The sequence below is a fragment of the Macrosteles quadrilineatus genome, unplaced genomic scaffold (assembly GCF_028750875.1).
Source record: "Macrosteles quadrilineatus isolate MER2022 unplaced genomic scaffold, UCM_ALF_1.0 Scaffold_1__1_contigs__length_201487025, whole genome shotgun sequence".
Taxonomy (NCBI): domain Eukaryota; kingdom Metazoa; phylum Arthropoda; class Insecta; order Hemiptera; family Cicadellidae; genus Macrosteles; species Macrosteles quadrilineatus.
In genome coordinates this window covers 39,625,649-39,651,060 of record NW_026542594.1, presented here as the reverse complement: position 1 = coordinate 39,651,060, position 25,412 = coordinate 39,625,649, and the positions used below count along the sequence as shown (strand labels likewise).

Below are 25,412 nucleotides of genomic sequence, written 5' to 3'. Positions count from 1 at the left end.
TATGATTGAAAAATACAAAAATCAAAAAAACATTGCATTTGCCCACTGTATATCAGCTGACTTTGGAGCAGACAGGCAAATGACAGCTGTTGTAGCAGTCATCTTCAAAAAACAGTTTGGGAAGCCAAAATCATCCGACTGTGTGACAAAACATGTGGCCTATTAACAGGTTTACGATGGAGCTGGAGTGTATGCACTTGTCACCAAGGACAAATTTAATAAAAAACCAACTATGTCCAACTATGATGCTGCTTTTGAAGATTTCATTGCCGATTTCGCGATTTCAAATTAAGAGGATTTCAGAAAATAATCTGCTCAGCCATGGGATGTGTCACGGACCAAGTTTCTACAGAACACTTTGCCTCTAAAATAATTACCTTCCAACACCTTACTGGAGCTACTGTGGATATTGTGACTTACAATCAGCAGTCTTCACGCACACTGTGGAATGGTCTCACATACAGCGAGTTCAACACCAACCTGATGTTAATTATTGTTAAGGAGATGCGAGAGATGAAGAAATTGATGAAGAACTTCAAGGGCAAAATGAATATATTGTACAATATCATCTTATTTCTAAGAAAGTGGAACATCAAAAAATTAATGACTTGAATTTTTTTGCCTCCTACAAATGAAATACCATGTGCATATTGGTCCTCTGGTCCTGTTAATACAATTTTGTGAAGGGTTTCTTTTATAATTTAAAACTATATCATTGCACAAGCATTTTCAAGGACTCTCTGTAGTTTTGCGTACTCTTGCAACTACTAATTCAAAAATTCAAGATACAGTTTGGTGGACAATTAAAATTAATGTGTTGATGCGTTATAAAAATTCAACTGTTAAATATTATAGTTTTTGAGGGTGGGACTGGAAATTTATACTATATTATAGATTTGCATTCATAGTAGAACATTATAGACTTTAAGTAAACCAACAGAAAAAAGATTGTTTAGAATTTTCAAGTTCATTTTAGAACAAACTGTTTGCTCCGCCTCCCAGTTAACTGAGAATTTCAAGAAGTAGAAACATATTAAATAAATAATAAGTGAAGTTAAATATAACCCATCAAGTTTTTAAAACAACATTACACAAACTTCACGGATGCCAATATATTTCCAACCATACTAGGAATTTCCTAAAATTGATATTGTATGTTGAAATAGGTTTATTATTAATAAAGTTGAGAATACTAAAGGTTCTACAAAACAAAACATTGAATAATACAAATACATTTGCATTTAAAGTAACAGATAGATTGACAAAATTGTAAAACGATTGTATAATATCAAACAATATCAAATTATTTACAGTATCACAAACTACTCTTGTTATGACTCAATGTTTAACCTCTTTAGGACCTTCCATTTTATGCTTTTGTTAGTGGGGACTGGTTAAAACACCACAGTAGGTTTTGCAAATATGATTGTGAGATGATATATAATCTAAACTAGTTTATGCGTGTTGATAATAATATGTATTTTAATTTGAGACCTTTAATTGATTCGGTTATATGTTTACCTCATATAACATTTGAACATGGATTGAAACATTAGATGTCTTTGGAATACTCTGAGAGTGGGAAGCAAAACATAACTTTCAGCAATGATGCATCGAAATCTACCTTTACTGAGTGATTCAGAAATGTAATTGTAACATATTTTGTCAACATGACTAGAATGTTAATAAAATAGATGTATCAGCACGAAATAGTTTGTAAGATAAAAAATTGCAGCATAGGACAACTTATAGTGTTCTAACCTAAAACATTGTTATTGTTTCAATGTAAAAATTCAATTGATGCAAAATAACTATGTTACCAATTTATGTTTGTAAACCAAAATAAATGTTTTAATGGTGGCATAAAATCAATTTAAATAATTATTTACTACACAAATTATTTGTAATGTAAAACATTGTTCACCACTCGGAGCAAAAGTACTTAAATAAATTTATATTTATAGTACTTAAATTGTTTTATAGTACGTGGCAGTACAGTATTATTAGTTTATTAGGTGCTTGTTGCACTGTTCTACACACTGCTCAAGCGCTACAACTCAAGTGGCATCCTGTCCACACACTGTTGATATATGCTGAATTGCGGCATGGTGCCACTATTTAGAGTGTAGGCTGGCGCGAGAATTGGCAACATAGCACTAGGGAAGTTATAGTTCCAGCGGACGGCGCGAGGCGGTTTCGTGTTCCACAATTCGGCGTGTACCTGCGCTACTTAAACTCACATCAACGAGTTCAAAAATACTCAATTGTGGCATGTGATGTTTAAACGACGTAATAATGCTGGAAAACCCAAAAAATGATCGAATTAGCTGTTGCACCCTGAAAAAGGTGCCACAATTTTTTAAGGTGCCACAGTACGGCCGTGTGCCTGTGAAGGATGCCACTATTCGGTGAATACAGACACACACACACAGACATCACTTTGAAAACCACTTTTTTGGATCCAGGGGGACCCAAAACAAATATATCCACTCAAAACTCAAACTCAAAAATTTTGACGAAAACAATACTTTCTCCATATGGTATAGGGGGAGAAAGTAAAAAATAGCTCAATAATTCCATGTCAGATTATGGGCCTACAGAATGATTAAAAACCACTATTATTTTTCTATTAGCTTCTAAAAATTAGCAGGTAATAATATACTGATGAAAATTTAGGGGTGAACAATTTCTAAATTTTGAACCATATTTTAATTACATAATTTTAATAGTAAGGAAAGGTTGAACAGTATTCTATTATTTAAATTATATTTAAATAATTAAAAATAATCGAAATGATAACACAAATGAAGTATATTTTCTTATAATCTTAAGTTACGTTACGAATAAGGAAAGTGATTATAAGGAAATCATTGGCGATTTTGTGGTAGGTTGCCTACTTCCCTTTTCTACAAGGACGAGCACGCATTGTTCCCTCTGTGACCTCAATACACAATCCATTCTTAGAATGTCGTTTAGGAGCATTGGCAGGAAATGTCTTAAGGGTTTCTCCCAGCTTCCATGAATCCGAGAAATTAATCGTGCTCTGCTAACCACGAAATCCTCCCAATTTTGAAAAGTCTTTGTAACAATAATAGTGGCTATTCAATTGACTTGTATATAAGGATTAATTAAGAGAGTTATTGAAAAAAGCAGCGGTAATTTCTCCTTTACTTTTCGGTGGCAAAACTAAAAAAATACGTCCATTACTTATTATATAAATTAATTACAGTTAAGTTAATTAAAGTCTACTGTATATATAATACTATTGTCTTACTTTGTTCAATAAATTTGAAAGTAAAATAGTAAAGATCCAAATACAAAGCATGATTCAGTATTTGTTTATTTTATTTTTTTATAATGTTTTCACTTCTAAACTAAAACAATCATCTAACGATGAGTATTTCCAAAGTTGTTCCTATCCTGCGCCTAATAAAGTCGAGCGTCAGTAATGATGGTTAGTCTCTCCACAAAAGGCAGCCGTAAAAAAAAAAAGAAAAATCCCCGTCGGCATCCATGTGTTGGGTGGGTTTTTCGTTTGTTATTGAAAATATGCATTGGAAGTTTGGTGTAAACACGTTTTTGTTTCCAGTGAAAGTCTTCTGGAGCTTATTTGCCACAGGTTTGCGGAAATGATGGAACGATGCCTGTTGCCGCATAGCGCTACACGAACAGGTGCGGAGCTATCGTTAACTATTTAAAGCGTTTCACTTTTATCCCGCAACTGGTCGTTGCGTTAGGCGGCAACAGGCAACGTTCCCGCAAACTTACAGCAAATAAGCTTCAGAAGACTTTCACGAGAAGCAAAAATAAGGTTTCGCCAAACTTCCAATGCAAACTTTCAATAACGAACGAAAAACACACCAAACGCATGTTTACAGAAAGCGTGCATGCTATCTGGGATATAGCTTCAAGGTTGCACCCTCCCCTCCCTCCTCGCCATCTCCATTCACAGTGGCCCGCTCCTTTCGAGGTCATTGTCCAACCCATCCCATCCTTCTATCTATCCCGTTTTGCCTTACTAGTATTTCTATTCTGACTTTTTTTTAACATTAAATTAAATAAATCATGGAAGTCGTAAAGGAATGAAAGTGATAAAACTTTTTAACTTTATAGAGCAAAACTACTGACTCGACAAGTTCTTGGAAGTACTTGACTTGCCTACAACAATGTCGCTAAAATATTAATGGTTTTGTTTTGGGTTTTGGGGCTGCTAATGGTTTTTATTGCCCCACAACTCTAGTAATAAATTATAAAAATCCTAAACAATAATCTGATTTAAACCTTTTTATGTGCTCCTAACCAACGACAGTGAATTGAAAGTAATTAATTGTTATAATCTGTACCGGAACCGACTACGTTAGGTAATTAGGTACTACCTCGGTGCACCGCAGTCCCCTAACTGAATGCATTTATATGTTTTTAAAAGTTTAAAACAAACAACCCGTTATTGTGTTGGTTGGAAAAAAGTTACCAGTTGTGTTACATTATTTTGTCAAAATGTTGCTGCAAACATCCTTATTCCTAAAAATGTTCTACCTAATTTTTAACTATTTTATTAAGGCTATGACATGCTATTACCTATCGTAGTTGTAAAATAGGTTAAGCCTTTATCTTAACTGTTTTTTTTTCTTGACATAATCATGTTAGGAGCCAAAGGTGTTGATAATGTGTGATACTATAATTGTTGTTAGAAAACCATAAATGTAGGAAATTATTCATTTTTATAGTAATATCAATTAAATAAAATGAGAAAAATACTGGAAGCCCTGTACTGTAGGCCTACTCATTTTGTACCAAGAACAAATAAAATAGGTTAGGGCGTTAAGTTAGGACAAATAAAAATTGATTATTTTAAAATGTTACATTGGTTAAAATCAGAATTATTAACCTTAGTAGGGTTCCAAAACTGTGATTGGAAAATTCTTTGGAGTCTATCATAATAACATAAATATTCGCTTGGTAATATTCGATATTCAAAAATATTATGAAGTATTCGATTAGATTCGAACCCAAAAATCACTATTCGCACACCTCTACCTTTGACATGTCATATTCAACTGATATCAAATAATCAACTTCATTAGAATATTCAAAATAGAAAATATTAGTCTTTTTTTAAGCTTTTGATTAGAACTCTAATAGTGTCCAAGACTTATCGACTTCACTTATACAAAGTTTCAACCATATAAGTAGGCTAGTTGCCAAGTTGTATGGAAGCAAAACATTGAGTTTTTGCGCCGTTTTCATCAACATCTAGTGCTTGTATCCCTGCCTAAGAATGCTGATCATACTTGCTAGAATGTTAGTTGGAAAAGCATACTCCATCTTTTGGTTTGATTTGATCGTTGATCAAAAGTTAAAACAAAGATAATAATATAATCATTTTAATTATTTATAGTGCTTGTCAATCAAGAAGTGGTGAGAAGTTTGAAGCTGTGAAAATTGAACTAACGATTGATTCTTCAAATCTGTCTCCAAGCTCAGAGCTGCCAAGCACCGTGAAGATTTATCCTCAGAAAGACAAATACTTGAAAATTGAACATGTAATCAAAGGGATATTTAAAAACAAATATCAGGTAATTTTGTTTAGATTAATTTAATTTTGAATGCCTAACCCACCATCAGAAAGTTTATTTGACTTCGCCTAACATTAAATGTTTTTTTGAGCTCTTTGTAACCAGAATATGAGGCTGCCTTACTTATTTACTATTTTTGTTCAGGGATGAAAGGGGGGGGGGGTTGACATGAACAGAGTCAGCAATGAAAGATGGTTAGGCAGAGCTTACCTATGCTAATTACCATGTTAGGCACTAATAGGCCTAACTCTCTGTTAGGCAACATCTAGCTGCAATACTGTTTGAGATACCAAAACTATTGATTCAATTACCCATGAAATATGTTTGTTTATAGCACAGTACCATTTGATTTCATCTCACAACTGTATAATCATATTCACCAATCAATCTAGATCTTATGGGACATAGTCATACTATTCATATTACTAGAAACATGTTTATTGTCATGCGGGGAGACACACGTGATGGGGCTGAAGTATATTTTACTTATTTATGTCTTTTTATGTATCCTACATTAGCAAACTGCCCATAGAAAAGGTCATTGTATGACATTTTGTTTTTATAGGTACATGATTATTATTTACTTTTAAGTTAACTATTTCCAGTTCGATTGATGCTGATGGTTTAAAACCAAGGTGTGACTATTGCTCATTATGGAAAACAGATTTACTACTGTCTACCGTCATCAATTGATGTGTAAAAAAACCACTGATTTGAAATAGCTATTTGTTAACTAAGAGGGAAAAGTATATCATTGACACTCGAGAACTGTAGATAGCCGCACAAAGCTGTACCTGAGCAATAATTATAAGCTTTTATTTTTTTTATTATTCTTAAGTTAGGGCCTATGTGCAGTTGCAATTTGAACAAAGGCATTTTGTGATAATCAGGGTGTCTAGTGTAATGGTAAAAATATTACGAGATCAGAAAGCGAGCGTTCAGACGATTTCAAATGTCCCGCGCAAGGTCATTAGTTCTCCGAGCGGCCACGTACTGCGCTAGCATCGCGACCCCTATAAATACGGTGCAGGACAGGGCACAGAGGCACTCGAGCGCTGGGCGAATAGCTAGCCTCATCTCTCCCTAGTAATTGGAGTAGAGTACCTCGCGAACCCTTAGGCTAAGTAGCGAAATAGCTCTCGGACCCGCGGATATTACGAGACGATAGGCTGAGTAGCGAAATAGCTCTCGGACCCGCAGATGTTACGAGACGATAGGCTGAATAGCGAAATAGCTCTCGAACCCGCGGATATTACGAGACGATAGGCCGAGAAGCGGAATAGCTCTTGGACCCGCGGATGTTACGAGACGATAGGCTGAGTAGCGAAATAGCTTTCGGACCCGCGGATGTTACGAGACGATAGGCCGAGAAGCGGAATAGCTCTCGGACCCGTGTATATTACGAGACGATAGGCCGAGAAGCGGAATAGCTCTCGGACCCGCGTATATTAGCGACGAATACTAGGGTTAGACCGAGAAGTGAAATAGCTCTCGGACCCGTGTATAAGCGATTCAGTTTAGTTTAAGTATAGTTGGTTTTAATTCCAAAAGTGAAACACGGTATATCCATTAAGTAGAGGTTTATTTTATTTTCGAAGTTAAGATTTTAGTTAATTACGACCAGTGTTTCACTCACGGAATTAACGCCAAGTAGTCCAAATTACTAATATGTTTAAATTAAGGCCTAACCCGGCAGTGATGAATGTGTCATTTACTGAAAGCTGATGCTTTAACGAACATATCTGAGCCAATATTTTAAAACTAAATACTATTATTATTACTACTAACCCTGGACAAACTCAATTAGATTAGCTATCCGAGGCCGACAGTACAAATTTGTCTCAGGACGAAATTGTACCGTCACACTAGTAGTGGGGAAAAACGGGAAAGTCGGGAATTAGTATTGAATTTCAAAATGGTCTTGAAAAGTTGGGATTTAGTCTTTATTTTGTTGCCACAGTCGAGAATTTTATGGACCATGTAAAATCTAATGAAATATTCATGATTTTGCTGCGATCGCGCAAGACGACAATCACGTTTCCTTAACCGCGGTAGACCGGTGTTTAGACAGCCGCGGGAGATGTTCATAATTTTGCCCCCATGACGCTAGACGACGATCACGTATCCGTGGCCGTAAGAGGCGATGACGACGTCTACCTGGCCACGAGAGATGATGTGAATACGATGATAGTGTCTGGTTGAGAAAGTGCCAGGATCGCGCAAGACAACAATGACATTCAAAGTAAGAATTTTGTCACTATTGCAGAAGACGACAATAATGTCTACATGGTGAAAATTTTTAATTAATTTTCCACGATCTCGCAAGTTGACTATGACTTTTTGTGACCGTGGGAGGACAATGTCTACACGACCAAGGGAGATAATCAGAATTTTGCCGCGATCGTGGGAGTCGTTGGTAACGTTTATGTGACTGCCGGGGACGATGAGGCGATTCTGGCGAATCAATCAATCAATCAATCAATGATGTCTCAATCGCCGCAGATGATCACGCTATTACCTCTAGTTTGGCATGGCTGCAAATATCAGGTTGGTACACCTCTAGTTAAATTAAAATTGTCTTTTTGACCTAAGACTTCCATTTACCACTGATATTCATTTAATGTTTTAAGAAGGGTTTAAACCCAATTTGGCTAGTTAGAATTTTTCATTGCTTTATTAATTTTTTTATTTACTTGAAAAACACCCCATTATCTTAAAAAATACTTTACCGCATTTGTATTGGTGTTGGTGTAGTAAAACAAAACAATTTAGAAAATTTGGTAAAAGTAAAAAAAAAAAAATTGTATCGTTATCAAGAATTGAGAATTGATTTTCCAGATATCAGTCAGTGTTGAGAATCAATAAATATAGGTATTGACACATCACTAATTGTTGAAAAAACTAGTCTTGAAAAGTCTGAAATTAGTCTTGAATTTTGAAATGGAAATAAACTAGACACCCTGAATAATTCAATTATATCCATTAGAATACAGTACTTATTTGTTTCTAAAAATATAAAAAAATTATTTCTGGTTGCAGACTGAAGGAATACATAATGAATCACAACTACAAGAAACGTTAAAACAATCTCCTGAGAAAGGTCAGCTACTTTTCTTTTGCATTTATTGATTAGAATAGAACATTGCTTATCTAAATTGCCATACTTTGAGTTTATGTTTAATCCAAACTAGGGATTTAAAGATAATCTATGCAGTTAGCCTATATTAAAATAAATATTCTAATACTCCCTCTTCAACATACTTTCACTTATACTAGACAAGACATTTACAAGACAGAAAATACACACACACACACACACACATATATATATATATATATATATATATATATATATATATATATTAGGGATGGACGAGATTGGATTTTTAGTTCGAGACGAGACGAGACGAGATTTTTTATTTCTCATAAAATTTTGAGACGAGATCGAGACGAGATTTCTCTTCTCATACACAACGGGAAATGCACGTTCAAAATTTTTACCTGATTTTGTAACATTGTCAGATGACTGTTTAAATACTAAAATAATGATAATAGGCAAGAATATTTACAATCTTTCATTAAATAACATCAGCATAACATTTTTTTATTAATCACGCCTAACTTATTAAAAATGCCTACGATTAGGAAACATGGTGATATCAGTTAGGATAGAGTTCAACTTATCCTAAAATAAAATAAATCATAAAATAAAAGCAATATTAATTTTTATAAAATAGTTACTTGTTTTGACTTTTTTTATAGTAATAAAACATTCCTCACACTGCTTACACTTAACAAAACTTCTCAAATGTTATTAAAGTAATATTATAAAAATAATGAAAGTAATATTTACATTAAAAGAATTAATTAAATAAGAACGCCTTCGAAAAGGAAACGCAACTACAACACGCTCCTGTATTGCGGGTATTGCATTGACTTTCTGCAGGCGTTTTTAATTTTTTTTTTTTTTTTTTTTTTTTTTATTCTCGTCTCGATAAAAATCTCGGCCAAAAAGTAATCTCGTCTCGTGTAACGAGATTGAAAATTTCCCGAAAATTTCCCGAAATTTCGAGACTTGACCATCCCTAATATATATATATATTTGCTTATTTTAAGGATCCGAAACTGAGAGTGACACACTTCTAACATACATAAATTCTATATCTAAAAATATCAAGTTTACCAAAGATGCCCGACAAGAAAAAATCGGACTTAACAATCTCAAAAATCGACAAAAAAAGTCTCATTTGATATTTTTAGAAAAACAACCACTTCTAAATTAATAATACCAAAATCATCATACCAGCCTTGGCAACAAAAAATGGCAGCATTTCACTCCATGATTTACAGACTAATAGCATTGCCCCTAAACAAAACAAATTTTGAAAAAGAAAAGAAGATAATAAAATATATTGCAGCCGAAAATGGATATAAGGACAATCTTATTGATAGTATGATAAAGAACAAAATTAAGAAACAAAAGAAAAAAAAGAAGAGAAATTGAAAAAGAATACATATGTCTCCCTCAAAACTCTAAATTAAATAAAGCAATAGGAAAACCTTATCTAAAACAAATTACAAAGCAACATATAGAACAAAAAACGTCTTTAAGATTATAAATTCAAAAGTGTCCAAACAAATAACTGAAGAATCATCAAAATTTAACAAAGCTTCAAATGTAGATTCCAAGAACATATACAGGCATTTAAATCTTAAAATGCAACAAGTATGAAATCAAACTACACAGAACACTTACTAAAAACTAATCATAAATATCAAAACATAGAAAATAATTTATCAGTAAATTAATTTGAACCAAACAAAGACAAATTATTCATTAAAGAAGAATTCCATATATATAGAAACCATAAAAAAGATCCTGAAAACATACGTAATGCAATGCAAATTCAAAAAGAAAACCTAATATATGAAAAAATCTTATATAATAAATCAAAAGAAAACAACACCTGAGCCAACCTGTGTACTAGACAAAATTCCAAAATCATATGATAGTTTACTTATTTATTATTTACATTTCTATTTATTTACTATTTGTTCATAACTGTGATCATGGCCTAAGAGCCGAAACATGTTAGTTATTCAATAAATTAATAACTTAAAGGGTACATATGTAAAATACTATAGAAACGATCCATGCACGGGCGCTTAGTCTATGTGGACGAGCAAATGCAAGGTTAAAAGAGGCCGCCAACCTCTTTTTTTTTTAAAAAAGGAATTTGTTTCATATGGATGAAAGATTATACCCTGTCCCAACCCAAGTTGAGGCTGACTAACTGACCAGAGGTTAGAAATACTGTTAATACTGTTCAATGAAATGGCGACCATACATAGTAGCATAGACTAAGCAACACAAGTAGACTCCTCATCCCATTGTAAATTTTGAAGCTTGTTTTTCATGTCTAGTTCATGTACGTCCACACTAATCGCTGGGGTAGACCACATTTTGTTTCTATTATTTTAGCGTTATTTTCATGATTTGTGCTTTACTATTTGGTTATATAACTAGGGGACCAGTTATTCTTTATGATTAAATTGTTTTATATGATTAAATGGGGTTTTAAATGACTGAAATAACAAGAAACAAATTGTAAACAAAACATAACCTCTACAGTTGGACGTACAGAACAAACAATAAAATTGGCTTCAGCTGTTCCATAAGGATGACAAATCTACTAAAGCGGCCCACACACTGGGGCGCTTGTGCGCGCACATGTGACCCGCGAACAGCTCGACGCACATGCGCCTCAATGTGTGGGTAAATGTGCCCATGCTCACGACGCGCATGCGAGGTGCCTGGTGCCTGCCGCCGGACCTTCGAGCATCGTCACAAGTGCGCGAGCTTGTTACGATGCGCGCCAGTCTGTGGGAAACCGAGGCACATGTTCACGAACTAGCAGTAAAAACCATACTGTATATATACTGTAAATCGGGAAATATAAGGTCTGCGCCTGCGTGGCACCGTGTAACATTCACTGCCCCAAGTGTTGTATTTTATTTGCCCTTGTTTGGTTATGGACTTCTTTGTTGTGCGGTTAAGATGTCCTTTAATGACTTAAGAAAGTTTTGGTCTGAGTTTATTGAGCTTTACAGTTATTGGGACGTGAAAAGTGTTAACTATTCAAACAAATAAATGAGAAAAGAAATTAAGTAGCTATTGATAACAAAATGCAAAGGAGTGTTTCCTGACACTGACGATTTAGTTTGTGAAGACTAAAATTAACTCTTTGAGAGCTTCATAACGATGTGAACCAATTAATTAGAACTAATTAAACTAATTAAATCTAAGTCTATAGCCCTCATACTCTAAAGTCTAATTTAGTCCAGTTTTGCTTGCAATTTTAAAAAAATGTCCCTGTTAAAAAAATACTAAATAAACTTCAAACTACAAAATAAATAGTAAAAAATAACATGGTGAAGATACAATTGAGTTTATTAGAATGGTTTCAATATAACTGTTGGATTTGCTGTTATAGCCCACTATTATCATCGTCAAAGACGGTGGTGCGCGCGCATGTGTCTGTAGTGTGTGGTTACCATTTGAATCGCACATGTGCCTAGAGCCGCTCGTAGTCACCTCATCACGAGCTACGGAAGGCACATGCGCGCTAGTGTGTGGGCCGCTTAAGGGAGTATGATTTATCTATGATAGTAGGTATTTTAAGCCAAGTATGAATGGAGTTGAGTGGCACGATCTTGTAGTCTTGTTAGTGACTAAGGCCGACATTCCTTAGACACAGCTGTTAATTAATAGCCCATACAGCTAATGGCAACTAAGGGACCTACAGTTTATAGTTGAATCCGAACCACATTTTTCCTTGGTATATACGAATTGGTATAATTATCGGGATAGTACTGCGGATAGTCGTAGTACTCACTCGTGCGGACGTTAATCAGAAAAAACATTAACAGTGAAACAGACAATCGCTAGGCTGACCCTCCAAGTAAATCTCATTGACCACACCTCACTGAATACACCATTTAATTAAAAATGGAAATATAATGAACAATTAAAAATACCCCCGCCGCAGTAAACCTGCGGACTAAGCGAATTTCCATTTGCCTGATTGGATTTACACTAAAATGCCACCTTAAAAATATCACATTTATTCATTACTAGGTGTTGTACCCGTGATTTGCAACGGGAAGAGGACACAAAATAGAAACATTTTAATCTTTACATCTGTTGCCTGTAATAGTTACACATCCGCCAACGCTTTTAGAAACAAAATTCATCTTTATGGCCTTAATAGAAACGTTTGAGTAGTGACTTTTAAATCTGGTAAGTAGTGGTTACCACCATTTTGGTTTTAATTTTAAATCTTGTGTAGGCTGTGTGATAATATTTTTATACATATGAACTGTTATTATTCCTTATGCAATTCATGAATTTCTTTATTGTCTCACAGTTGTTCTTTGTTTACTATTTACATTTTGTATTTGTATGTTACAAATCTTACTTGACTTCAGTTTATTAAATTGAAGTGAAAATAAAACTCATTATAAATTGACCTAAAGATAGATGAACAAGATGAACATGATAAAAATTTGAACAAGTTTTTTTAATGCAACCAAGAAGTACAACTTAACGCTGAACATGGAAAAATGCTCTTTTGCACAAGACAAAATCCATCTGTTAGGATATGTAATAACAAAGAACGAAATCCGTCGTGATCCAGACCGTCTTCAGCCGCTCTTGAAACTACCACTTCCTCATGATGTCCAATCATTGTGTCGAACCATGGGCATGTTCGCTCATTATTCTGACTTTATCAAGAGTTTTTCAGAGAAGATTCAGCCCCTTTCATCGACTAAAAGTTTTCCATTATCAGAAGAAGCAATTAACTCCTTCAATGAATTGGTAAATGGAATAGTAACTGCAACTAAAGCCCCAATCCAAAATGACATACAATTTACAGTTGAGACCGATGCATCTGAGTTTGCAATCGGCTCAACCTTGTCACAAGCAGGACGTCCAGTAGCTTTTAAGAAGTATTGGGCGGACAAGAAGAAGAGACAGAATTTAAAAAGAACCTGACCATTATATTGACTTAAGTGGTCCAATGCTGGCGATAAAATAATAATAGTAATAATATATATATGTGTCCGATAGCACGATAACTCGAGCAAAAATGATCCAATTTTGATCAAATTTTGTATAAACGTGTAAACCTACATTTATTCAAAAGAGTTCGCAAACCAGCATGATCGGACTATGGGAAAGGGGGTTTATGGAGTATTATGGGGTAAAAATAGGGTTTTCCCATTTTTTACCTTAACAACACAAAATTTCAGAATTTATTTCCTCAATTTATTTAGCTCCATTTTGTAGAGCTTAAAAAACGAATAATTTAGTATATTGAAGCGTTATTGTGCGCCTAATGGTTACGGAGAAAATTCCCAAAAATTGTAAATTTAAAATTCCCATGTTATTCTTATAGATAATAAGTTAACTTTTGTAGTTTGCTTGTTTATGAACATATTTTGATCGAATTTGGAAAATACAGTATATTCATTTCTTACTAAACTATTAACATTTTACAACAAAAACACTTTTTTACCCTCCCTGTTGGAGCAAACCTAAGTACTCATTAAACTAATTCTATTTAAATCTATATACTATTATATAAAAATCTAGTGGTGTCTGTCAGTATGTGTGTTACTAATCTAATAGGTACAAAAACTACTGAACCAACTGGGCTTAAATTTTACAAAAATATAGCTACCATACCAAGGACCATTATAGGACTATTCACACTTCGATACTGACCGTGGGTTTTGCCCTTTTGGCTTTAAACGTTCTGAAGTGAGGATTTTAAAAGTAAATATTGATTGGTCTCCATGGCTGCAATGAGAATACTCACAATGTTTACATTTGCTTTGACATTTCAATGTAAACAAGAAGAACTGCCAAATTGCATATTTCACAATTTAAGACAGCTGATCCAATGAAATTAAATATAATATTTCACAAAACTATGTGGTTGATTTATTTAATCTAAAAATTTATCTAAGATCATTTAGTTAAAATCTATGTCAACTAGTGGCTTGTAGGGACATAAGTCCCTAAAAAGCTCAAATGTAAAACAACTTTTTGCAATACCGGTATTTAAACAAACTCAGAATAACATTATCTATGTGTCAGAATAGGCATCCCTACCCCATATCTTTTGTGTAAAAACCAGTTTATTGTTCTTTGTTTGCTTTTGTTTATGTCATTTTCAAAAAATAATTTGAATCACTCCAGTGGTTTAACATGAAAAGGCAGCAAACATATCATTGTTTGTGAATAAATACTGATTTACTAAGGTAGCTTTGGTCTTGTGGTTAATGAGGATAAATAAAAGCTTCCCTGTTTGGAATTTTAAAAATTCATTGGAGGTTCGCCTTCAGATGAATTGAAGACGCCTGCAATTTCATCTGCAGTAGGCTTATTATACCTACGACGATCCATATTTATCCTGTCTACAAACCTAAGTTCTAATTCACTGTCACCTTGTACAACCATTTCTTCCGAAGCTCTTTTGTAAATTTGTGCAAATGGATTTTCTAATAGAATTTCAGCTAGTTTTGACAATATTTCACGTTTTAAGTCACTATTTTCTCGACGCCTTTGACGAATTTCTGTTGCTGTTGATGTGTCAATAATGTACAATTGGCCATACACGGGGTCTTCATCATGTTGAGGCAGCAAATCTGAGATTGAACGATAAATCTGTCCTTGAATTTTGAAACAGTATGGTCCTTTTCCTGGAATGTCTTTCTTACTGGCTGAAAAATAAGCAAAAGCCATCGCACTGTTGCATTGTCGAATGAATTTATACAGTTGTGGGCTCTCTTCAAACAAACTTTTAAGTTCTACATTTTAATAAGTCCGTTATGGCAACATGTCATAAAATGATTATTCGTTAGTTCTTCTCTAAAATGAAGAGCACTACATTGAATGCACTCTTGGTCCAGTAATCCTGCATCATGGATCTTTACATTTCTCTCGTCTACCATGGGTCTCCTAAAAAGGGGTTGTAACATATCTTGATTAAGTTCTTCATTATCTACTCTTGCTCTCCTACACGCACTGTCATTCCTATGAACAGTCCCCCGCCTTTGTGGTATTCCCCTGGCGTTCATATTAATTACAGTACTTATAATGAAAAGAATATATATCCAGCAGCCTACATACCAAAACATCTTGAATCCCTGGTGATTTTATAAAAGTATGATCGAATATGATTACTCTACGTTGTATATTCACTGCACTAAAAAAATTTACTTACGAAGGAATGCAAATACACCATTTTAGAACCAATAACATTTATAGGTTATTTTAGTTGTATACATTTACACAACCTTAACCTTAAAATGTGTGGAAATATAAAGAAAACAACATCATTTAAAATAAACTTGAACATATGATTTAAAAATAAAAACAAAACAGAAGTTAGATTTAATTTCGACTCTTTGATTATTTATACAGAATATTTATTCCATGTCGTTTATTCCTTTAACACGTCAATAACGTAAAAGCAAAAAAAAAATGAAACTTGAGTATATGATTTAAATATAAACAAAGAATTGTCCGTCTAATCTTCAATATTTCAGTTTTATTATAGTATACATTTCATAGTTGACTGGCTAAAAGTAAACCAAATTCGTGTATTGCTCACTGTTTTCAAATCTGTGGCACAGCTGTTTTAATTTCAAAAGATGTTTTAACAAATTAAACCCCATGTTGTTTTAATGGAAAAAGTTTTATTCTGTTGAGAATTTATGGTAAAAAAATAAGAAAAATGAATAGTTTTCCCTCAAAATTCACGTCAAGACCTTTAAAATAAGACCCCTCCCATCCTTCTACGGCCATCCAGTCACTCACAATTTCTTTACAAAAATTTGACTTACGGAATTATATATATAGATTATTATAGAAATAACAAAAAAATTCTAAAAGCATTGTTGTATCAACTCAGGTTCTGCTTTCGATTTTTAAAGTGTCTTAATTAAGTGTTATGAAAATAATGTTATTGATATATTTTCATGGAAACAGTAAAAAAATTACAATGTATAGATGTTTTGTACGAATTTGGAGGCTAAATAAAATAGATTTGAATTGCTTAACATGTGTTAGATTAACTTAACATACTGTAACTTGCACATCACATTGTTTTTTTTATATGTGTATTTAGGTAAACTTAGTTATTGTGTTCTGCTAAACCTATGCTTAAATTAAACTAAATAATAACATCAATAACTAAATTGTACGTCCGATTTTTGTGTACTAAAATCTGTTGTATATGTGTAACGATATTTAATTATCAAATGGTAATAAAAAATACTCTTATTTTATCTTAACATAGCTTTCAGTTCACATTTACTTTATTTGATAAATTTATTATTTGTGTTTTGCCACACCACTGATTAAATTAAACCAAGGAAAATATCATAAAACTAAGCAGTAGACAGTGTTCTTTTGTTTCTAAAATCAATTAAATATCTGTTACTATGTTTACTTAATGGCAAGTGTGAAAATTTAAACCCTAATATAAGAAGGTTTCAACTTGCTACAAGATTCCCGTACTTAGAACGGGCACACAGCTATTATATAAATACGCAGAACACTTACTAAATACCCCCGCCGCAGCAAACCTGCAGACTAAGCGAAGTGTCAGATTTATTTCCTATTTAAATATCATTAATATTAATGAGTACTTTAGGTTTGCTGCTACAGGGAAGAAAATAGAAGGTTTTATTGAAATATTAATAGCTTAATATGAAGTTAACAAAATTTCATTAAAATATGTCCATAGACAAGCAAGCTATAACACTGTATTTATTCTCCATAAGAATAACATGGTAATTTTAAATTTACACTATTTTGCGATTTTTCCGTAACCGTTAGGCATGCAATAATGCTTCAATATACTAAATTATTTGTTTTTTTGAGCTCTACAAAATGGTTTAGAAATAAATTGCAAAATTTTATGTTTTCAGGGTGAAAAATTAGAAAAACCCATTTTTACCCCATAAAACCCCCCATAAACCCCTGTTCCCATAGTCCGATCATGCTGGTTCGCAAACTCGTTCGAATAAATGTAGGTTTACACGTTTATACCAAATTTCATCAAAATCGGATCATTTTGGCTCGAGTTATCGCGCTAACGGACACATATATAAATATATATATATATATATGAATTTGAACGGATGGTGTTTTTGGTCTCTGGGAACCTCAAAACAAAGAACTAAATCGGTCCCGGGTCCAGGTCTTACCATGAGACCTACGGTAATAGCTTATTCCCTATATGGGAAATTCGCTAAAACTAATCATAAATATCAAAACATAGAAAATAATTTACCAGTAATTGAATTTGAACCAAACGAAGACAAATTGTTCATTAAAGAAGAATTTTACATATATAGAAGCAATAAAAAAGATCCTGAAAACATACTCAATACCATAGCTGGGAAAGTTAGTCAAAATTTCTAACTAGTTAGAAGTTAGTCCCATAAAAAGTAACTGATAGAAGTTACTAGTTAGTTAGTTTAAAAAATAACTGATAGAAGTTTTTAGTTAATTGAAAAACTAACTGATAGAAAATAAAGTTAGTTTTCAACATTTGTAGAAGATAGCTGTTTGTTGGACAGTTGTGTTAAAGGATTTCGAATATGTAATGAAATAATGACACATCTTGGTTGCTAATTGTGTTTTAATTAAGTATTAATTAAACATCGTCACATTTACATTACATTTTACATTCATTACTACAACAAAATTTACTTGAAATGCCTATTAAACTTTAAAAGAAGTTATTATTCAAAATTGGTGTCACCGATTCTTCCTCGTCTGTTAGTGAAGACTAGGCTTGCCGCACTGATCAGGCGTTTGCAGTGAACAAAGGTGTTTTTTAATTTGTAGATTTATATTTGTAGTTATTTTATTATAATGTATTTGTTTCATGACTAGTGAATATTTTGTTAGTAAATTTATGTAAATTTCTAACTAAATAATGATTTACACATTAGTTTGCCATGAGTGAATACTTAAGCAATGTCAGTGTGGTAGCCAGGAACACATGGGCAACGTCGCAGATTCGCACGTGCTCCTGCCTGGCTGGGAAATATCGTTCACCAGGCGGCCCGCTGCCAGTCACGGGAGAAATTTCTGTCTACAAATATAAATCTGTTTAAAAACCACCTTTGTTTGCATTATAAATCTTGTCATATTGGTGTTATTTCTTGTGTCATGGGAAACACCATGGTATTTTGAACGAAATTGTCAGTGCCTTATTAACAATGTTAGCATACGTTTTAAAAATTAACAGCAGCATAAAAACTATTGTGAATAAAATTTTGTAAATGCATGGAAATGTTAACAATGAACCTACCAATAAGCCATAAAAATTTCAGAAAGATTGGCTCAGTGGTTTCTTTACAAATAAATTTTAAACTTCAGTGTTAGTGCAGTTTCTTAAAAACCGGTACTTTTTAGGATCTTTCAACTATATACATTTTTCTGGTAAACGGAAAATTGTTTAATTGACACCACGAAAAATGTATTTAAACCAGCTTATATTTAAATTTTGTTTCAACAAAATCGGATAATTCATCTCAGAGATATTTAGGCTCAAACTTGAGTGCACATTTATTTCCCCGACAAAGGTGATACAAAAACTTGTCATCACTCTGTTTTCAATAGTTCAAAAGACAAAAACAAATAGTGATCATCTCACCTTTCCTGACATAAACATTACTTTCGATACACAAACATAAGTTACAACTGAAGTTCCCGGTTAGGTCAAAACACAGTTTGTTGATGTTCAATTAGCTGAATGTTACACTAAATTAAATTGTACAGCCGTATTGTGTTTAACGTAGAAACACTTAATGGATTACGAAATATCAGATGATTTTTTAAAGTCTGATGAAGTAGTTTTCCCAGTGTGATAAAAGTATAGTTTACTAATAAATTTAAAAGTGACCTATTTGTGGCGAGATAAAGTTTAAAGAGCATGGGAAACTCATTGAGAAATACACTATAACTGTACTAAAAAATAAAAATTATATTCATTAAAAAAATATATATTCCACTTCAAGTTAAAAACGAGACTATCATACTTGTTCTCCACTTACCTTAACATACGCTCTCAAATTCGAAGCACTTGTGACTGATGCTTTAATTATTTTTGTTTTGGGTAAACACAATAAACATTTTAACGCAATTAAATAATTATTTAATTTTTTTTAATTTTAATTTTTTTTAACTTGTTGAAATATGTCACTTAAGTTTGGTCACTTGATATCACACTCGCCCACCATTGCAAACAAATATTATTAATCTACTGTACTAAACCCGTTAACCTTAATAACTTGTGTATTAAAAATATTTAACTATCAATAAAATATATATATAATGACAAGACAACTAAGAAACTAACAAAAAATTAACACCTGTCACGGTCAGATAATGAACATCGTCTGAAGTGAAGACATTGTTTTGACACTTGAGATTACAGTACATATCAATCGCCAAACAAACATTCCCCCTCCCCACCCTTCGGTGCTTTGGGTGTTGTTATTGGCTGCCATTGGCTCGCCCCCCGGGTCCGCTACATACCAAAGCGACTGGACTTTGACTTTCTCTTTCCCCACCCCCTGCGTTGTTTGTCAACAAGGGCGCTGACCCCTCATGTTCGCACGCAACCCTCACTGAACACGGCAAATAAATAAACCGTATTGGAAATACTTTCGTCTGACCAAAAAAACTAACAATTTAAAACTAGCGAATATATTATCTATTCGTTGGCTATAAAACTAACTGAGTAGAAGTTATTTCCAGCTTTTTTTAAAAACTAACGAATAAAATTGAAGTTAGCCGAAAAAACGAATGAATAGTGATATTCATTAGAATTTCTATTCGTTATTCCCAAGTATGCTCAATACAATGCAAATAAAAAAAAACCTAATATACGAAAAAATCTTATATAATAAATCAAAAGAAAACAACACCTGAGCCAACCTATGTACAAGACAAAATTCCAAAATCATATGATAGTTTACTTATTTATTACTAGCAGAGTACCCGTCCTTCGTACGGGGTTGGCATATAAGTATAAAACGCTTATTGCAGTTATACTCGAGCTTTGCATTTGCATTTTCAATGGGGGAGGACACAGTTTGATAAAATTTACTTATTTAAATTTACGGTATACCATAGTATTACACATCTACCATAGTCATAATGTTCTACCACTTCACCTAAACAATAGAGAAAAATAAATTATTAAAAGTTTGCAAAATATCACAAATTATTCATGAAATTAAAAACATAAACATAACTACTTTGACAGTTCTCATTGCGTATCACAGTTTTTGTTGCTGCTTGAGCTGTAGCTTTTCATATCATAGAACCAACTTTTTAGTTGAAACAGCTGAAAAATTCTTTAATTCCCTTTTAATATGAATACTGTACTCATAAGGTTAACATGGGAAACTGCAGAGCCACTGGGGCGGAGCCCGAAAGGATTTTTCAGGAAAAAATATGCCTATATGTTAATCGGGAATGTGAGCTATCATCATGCAAAATTTTAGACCAATCCGTCCAGTCGTTAATGCGTGATTGAACTTCAAACAAACAAACAAACAAACAAACAAACAAACAAACACACAAACTTTCACATTTATAATATTAGTAAGATTTACATTTCTATTTATTTACTATTTGTTCATAACTGTGATCATGACCTAAGAGCTGAAACATGTTAGTTATTCAATAAATTAATAACTTTAAGGGTACTAAATGTTTAATTATTTATTTCATTTACTAATATATGTATAATTACATAATGCACTATTAATACAGACATATCAATTATGTTTCTACTGGGTTAAAACATATCATTGACTATTGGATACTGAAGTCAATGATAGTCAAAGAACATATGCAGTTTGTTTTAATACTTTAAATTGGCCGATTTATATGAGACAAACATGAAAAACTTTGTTTTGTGATAACTTAGAATATATTATTTCCAGATACAACAAATGTTTTATATTTTAAATTATTTATGATAATTAAACTTTTAAGTGGTGAATTCAGTGAGGCTTGGTCAATAGGATTTACTCGAAGGTCGGCCGAGCCATTGTCCGGTTCTACCCTCTGGTCAGGTAGTCCGCCTCAACTTGGGTTGAGACAGGATATAGCTGAATTGTATCAATGCTTTATGCAATTTTTTAAAACTATACTACCCAAGTAAAAAGCCTGCATGTGATCATGTATGTACATTGTACATGCCTACAAATTGACTGTGCCGTGGAAAGACAATCTCTCTCTATCTCTCTCCCTCTTCATTACAGTACTACACATTTTACTCTTGTAGTAAAACTTTGTCTGAAATTAAAGCACACAAAGTTAAATTTTTAATCATCAAAAGTATTTTAACTGAATTTATAATACAAGCACATATAATTTGAAGTTAAATTTATATTTATGTTTTGTATTTTTAATGTTTTATTTGATGTAATAACCAATATTTTTTCAGTTGGTGAAACTCCTAATGGAAAGTCATTTTCTGAGATGAACGCTCGATCAAAGGTATTTTATACTGTAGTAATTTGCATGAACTATAGAAAATATATTTTACACCACACTACACTGTTTTAATGAACTTCCCACGCAAGGATTTAGTCCAATAAACTGCTGTTTGTCGCCAGCTTAATCAAATGGGGCTTCATTATGTACTACTGTACTGTTATGAGTTTTTACCAGACACCAACCAGCTGATTGTGTTTGGCAATGAGTGATTATAAACAAAAACATAACCTCTCTTAGAGGTTATGAGTAGTGTTTGTTAGTTCTTTAGTCAGTGGGAATATAAGGATTTGTACAGATTTTTTTGTTAAGTTAGCTTAGATTAGTATGGCGTAAAATATTGTACGTCACTCGTCCAAAATGTGTTTACCGGACTCGCATGGTAATCCCGCACTCGACTTCGTCTCGCACAAAGACCACACTCGTCCGGTAATCACCTATTTTCAGGACCAGTAACTTAATATACTATTGTCTTGTATACCCTATGTTTGTCCCAATTGGTTTACAGAATACAATTTATATTATAGCCTTTGTAGTTAGTAGGGCTAGTATTTGACAACTATTTAACCATTTACTTTAAGCCATGTGGTCCTGGGGAGTAATTTACAACGCCCAAATCAAAATAGATGTAGCTTTATAATCAGACCTTAAATAAATAATAGTTCCTCAGCATAATAACAATTCTTCTAAATTATAGTAGTGTAACTTATTTGTATGGATGGATCTTACTTTGAATGCTCACAAAATGTTTTAAACTAATCACTCTTTTAGACCCTATACTGTACCCACAATAGAAAATATACAATTTTTAAAAAGTTGGTAACTCAACTTGTCCGTGCTGGCCCTTTATTAAGGTAGTTTCAATAATCCGAATAATTTGATAATACGAATGGGGTCTGGTCCCGATTCCGGATTATTGACGTTCTAGGGGAATTTTAAAAATACAGCCAATCAATATGCTTTACATGTATCTTAACTTTTGTTTCAGTTGTCTGTGAATGCAAATGAAGACAACTACAAAATACAACCTAAATTGAGTACTCAGAATATTCAGTCATCAGAAGAAAAATCCAGTGCAGGAAACTCAAATCACTCACGATTGATAGAAAAAACATTAAAAGAAGACAAAAGTAAACTTCATCTTACCAGGTTAAAAGAAATAGAAGATAGTGAAGCAAAAAGTATTATTGGAAAGAATATTTTTTCTAACGAATTAAGTTTGCGAGGATATAAAAAATCGCCATCTGCTCAAGAAAGCAAAAGTTTAAACAGCGGCAATGACAGTAGAGACTTTTCTTCTTTACTCACTAAACCTCCAAAAGCAAAAGACTCAGGGTTAGAAGAAGTAAAACAAAGTAAGTTACCTACATGTACAGATAACCTAAAAACACCCAAACCCAGAGAAATCGAAGGAAACCTTGAACAAAACAGAACAGCAAAGAAAAAACTTTTGTACTCCTTTGATGTAAGTAACGAAAAGGACGTTGTAATGTCTTCTCAAGAACAAGAGCTTTCTATTAAAATGCCTTCCTACAAAATTAAAAAAAAAGAAGATTCTACCAAAGAAAAACTTATTGTAAATAGAAAAAACATAAGCTATTCTTACATTGCAAACAAAGGAGTGAACAAATCAGATACATGCAGAACAGATAAAGCGCAGAAAGAATTTAATTTTGAAGATGACAAGGTCATTCAGGTTTATGATGATAACGATTCAAAAAATTCAAGCGAATCATCTTCTCACACACTATTTAAAGATCCTAGAGAGGAACCTGAACCACTCTTAAAATTGTTTACAAGTGCAACAAAAAAAGACATATCACCATCAAAGAGTTTTCATCCTAAATCTTTATATTGTGGTTATGTCTCTCCTGAAAAAACGGACATTACAAATTGTGAAAAAACATACAAACGATCAAAACCAAAAAGGCCATGGAGGAGGCTAAAGGCTGTGCCAATTGCATCAGAATCATCTGATTCTGATTCTCAATATGTACCACCAACCAAACTGGTGAAAGAGGGTGATAAGAAAATTGTAAGAAAATCGCCGATTAGAACTAGATTTGCTCATAATTTTGCAAATGATAAAATTGATCCAACACGAGACATCAATTATTCAAATGAGATAAAAATGGAAATCGATAATGACTTTGAAGAACCCAAAATAAAACCTAGAGAGATCGTTGCAGACACTCTTACTATTCAAGGAAAGGTAACTAGCAAAACTTCAGTTAAAGTAGGAAAAGGTAAAAAGAAAAGCAACGCAAAAAGTAAAGTAACCAAACCAGCTATTGGTAAAAACAAGAATTCAAAGATAAAAAATACTACCGAAGGTATCCTGGAGAATATTTTTCAAAAGCGCACAGATTGCATGGATGTTATGAACTGTAAGTACCATTTGGTTCTCTTTTAGTGAATTTTCCATATAGGGAATAAGCTATTGCCATAGGTCTCATGGTAAGATCTGGTCTTAGTAGTCGGGTTGGGTAGCAGGAAAATATTTCAGTTCTGGCGGGGAGGCTGCAATTTTAGGTGGTTGTAGTATACTAATAACATAGGAGTTTTAAATTTACAATGTTTTGAATTTTCTCCGTAAACAATAACCTTTTAAGAACACTTCAATTCACTAAACTATTTGTTTTATTAAGATCTTCAAAATAGTTTAAAGAAAAATTAGGGAATTTCATGTTTTGAGGGTCAAACATAAGAAAGCCCAAATAACCCCAAAAACCCCGTTGCGATGGTCCGACCACGCTGGTTTGCGAACTTGTTCGAAGAAACGTAGAAGAAACACGTTTTACCAAATTTCATTAAGATCGGATAATTTTTGCTAACGTACACACACACACATATACAGTGTGTTCAAAAAAGGTAGGGTCAACATTTACGAATTGATTCATTGGATCAAAATGAGAATAAAATAAGGAATAACATTTTTTTACAAAATCACTTCTTTAACAGATATTCACCATTTTATATGTTTTTCATTAACATTTTATCCTTTATAACTTATATTGGAAATATTGGCAATTAATAATGACATGTATAATTAAATTTACAAGTACAACATGGCCAATGTAAATAAAATAAAATAAAATTATTATATATTAGCCTCGTTGAACTTCTAAATTTAATTATACATTTCATCATTTTATCCTTTGTTAATTTTGAATGAACTTTTATGAAAGTTGGCATGTGTAAAGGTAGAAGATACTAATCTATTTTTTTATGCGAAC

At 33.0% G+C, this 25,412-nt stretch overlaps 1 protein-coding gene across 2 annotated transcripts in view; it reads left to right on the top strand.

Moving 5' to 3' along the window:
- The window catches only part of LOC128982789 (synaptonemal complex protein 2-like), a 176,197-nt gene that overhangs the window by 110,355 nt on the left and 40,430 nt on the right, over positions 1–25,412 (top strand). The window contains exons 9-12 of one of the 2 annotated variants that reach the window (XM_054401791.1): positions 5,399–5,576; positions 8,616–8,676; positions 22,127–22,179; positions 23,165–24,563. In XM_054401791.1, the coding sequence (XP_054257766.1) occupies positions 5,399–5,576; positions 8,616–8,676; positions 22,127–22,179; positions 23,165–24,563 (1,691 nt within the window). The remainder of the gene's footprint in view (positions 1–5,398; positions 5,577–8,615; positions 8,677–22,126; positions 22,180–23,164; positions 24,564–25,412) is intronic. The other variant, XM_054401792.1, reaches the window with a different exon arrangement.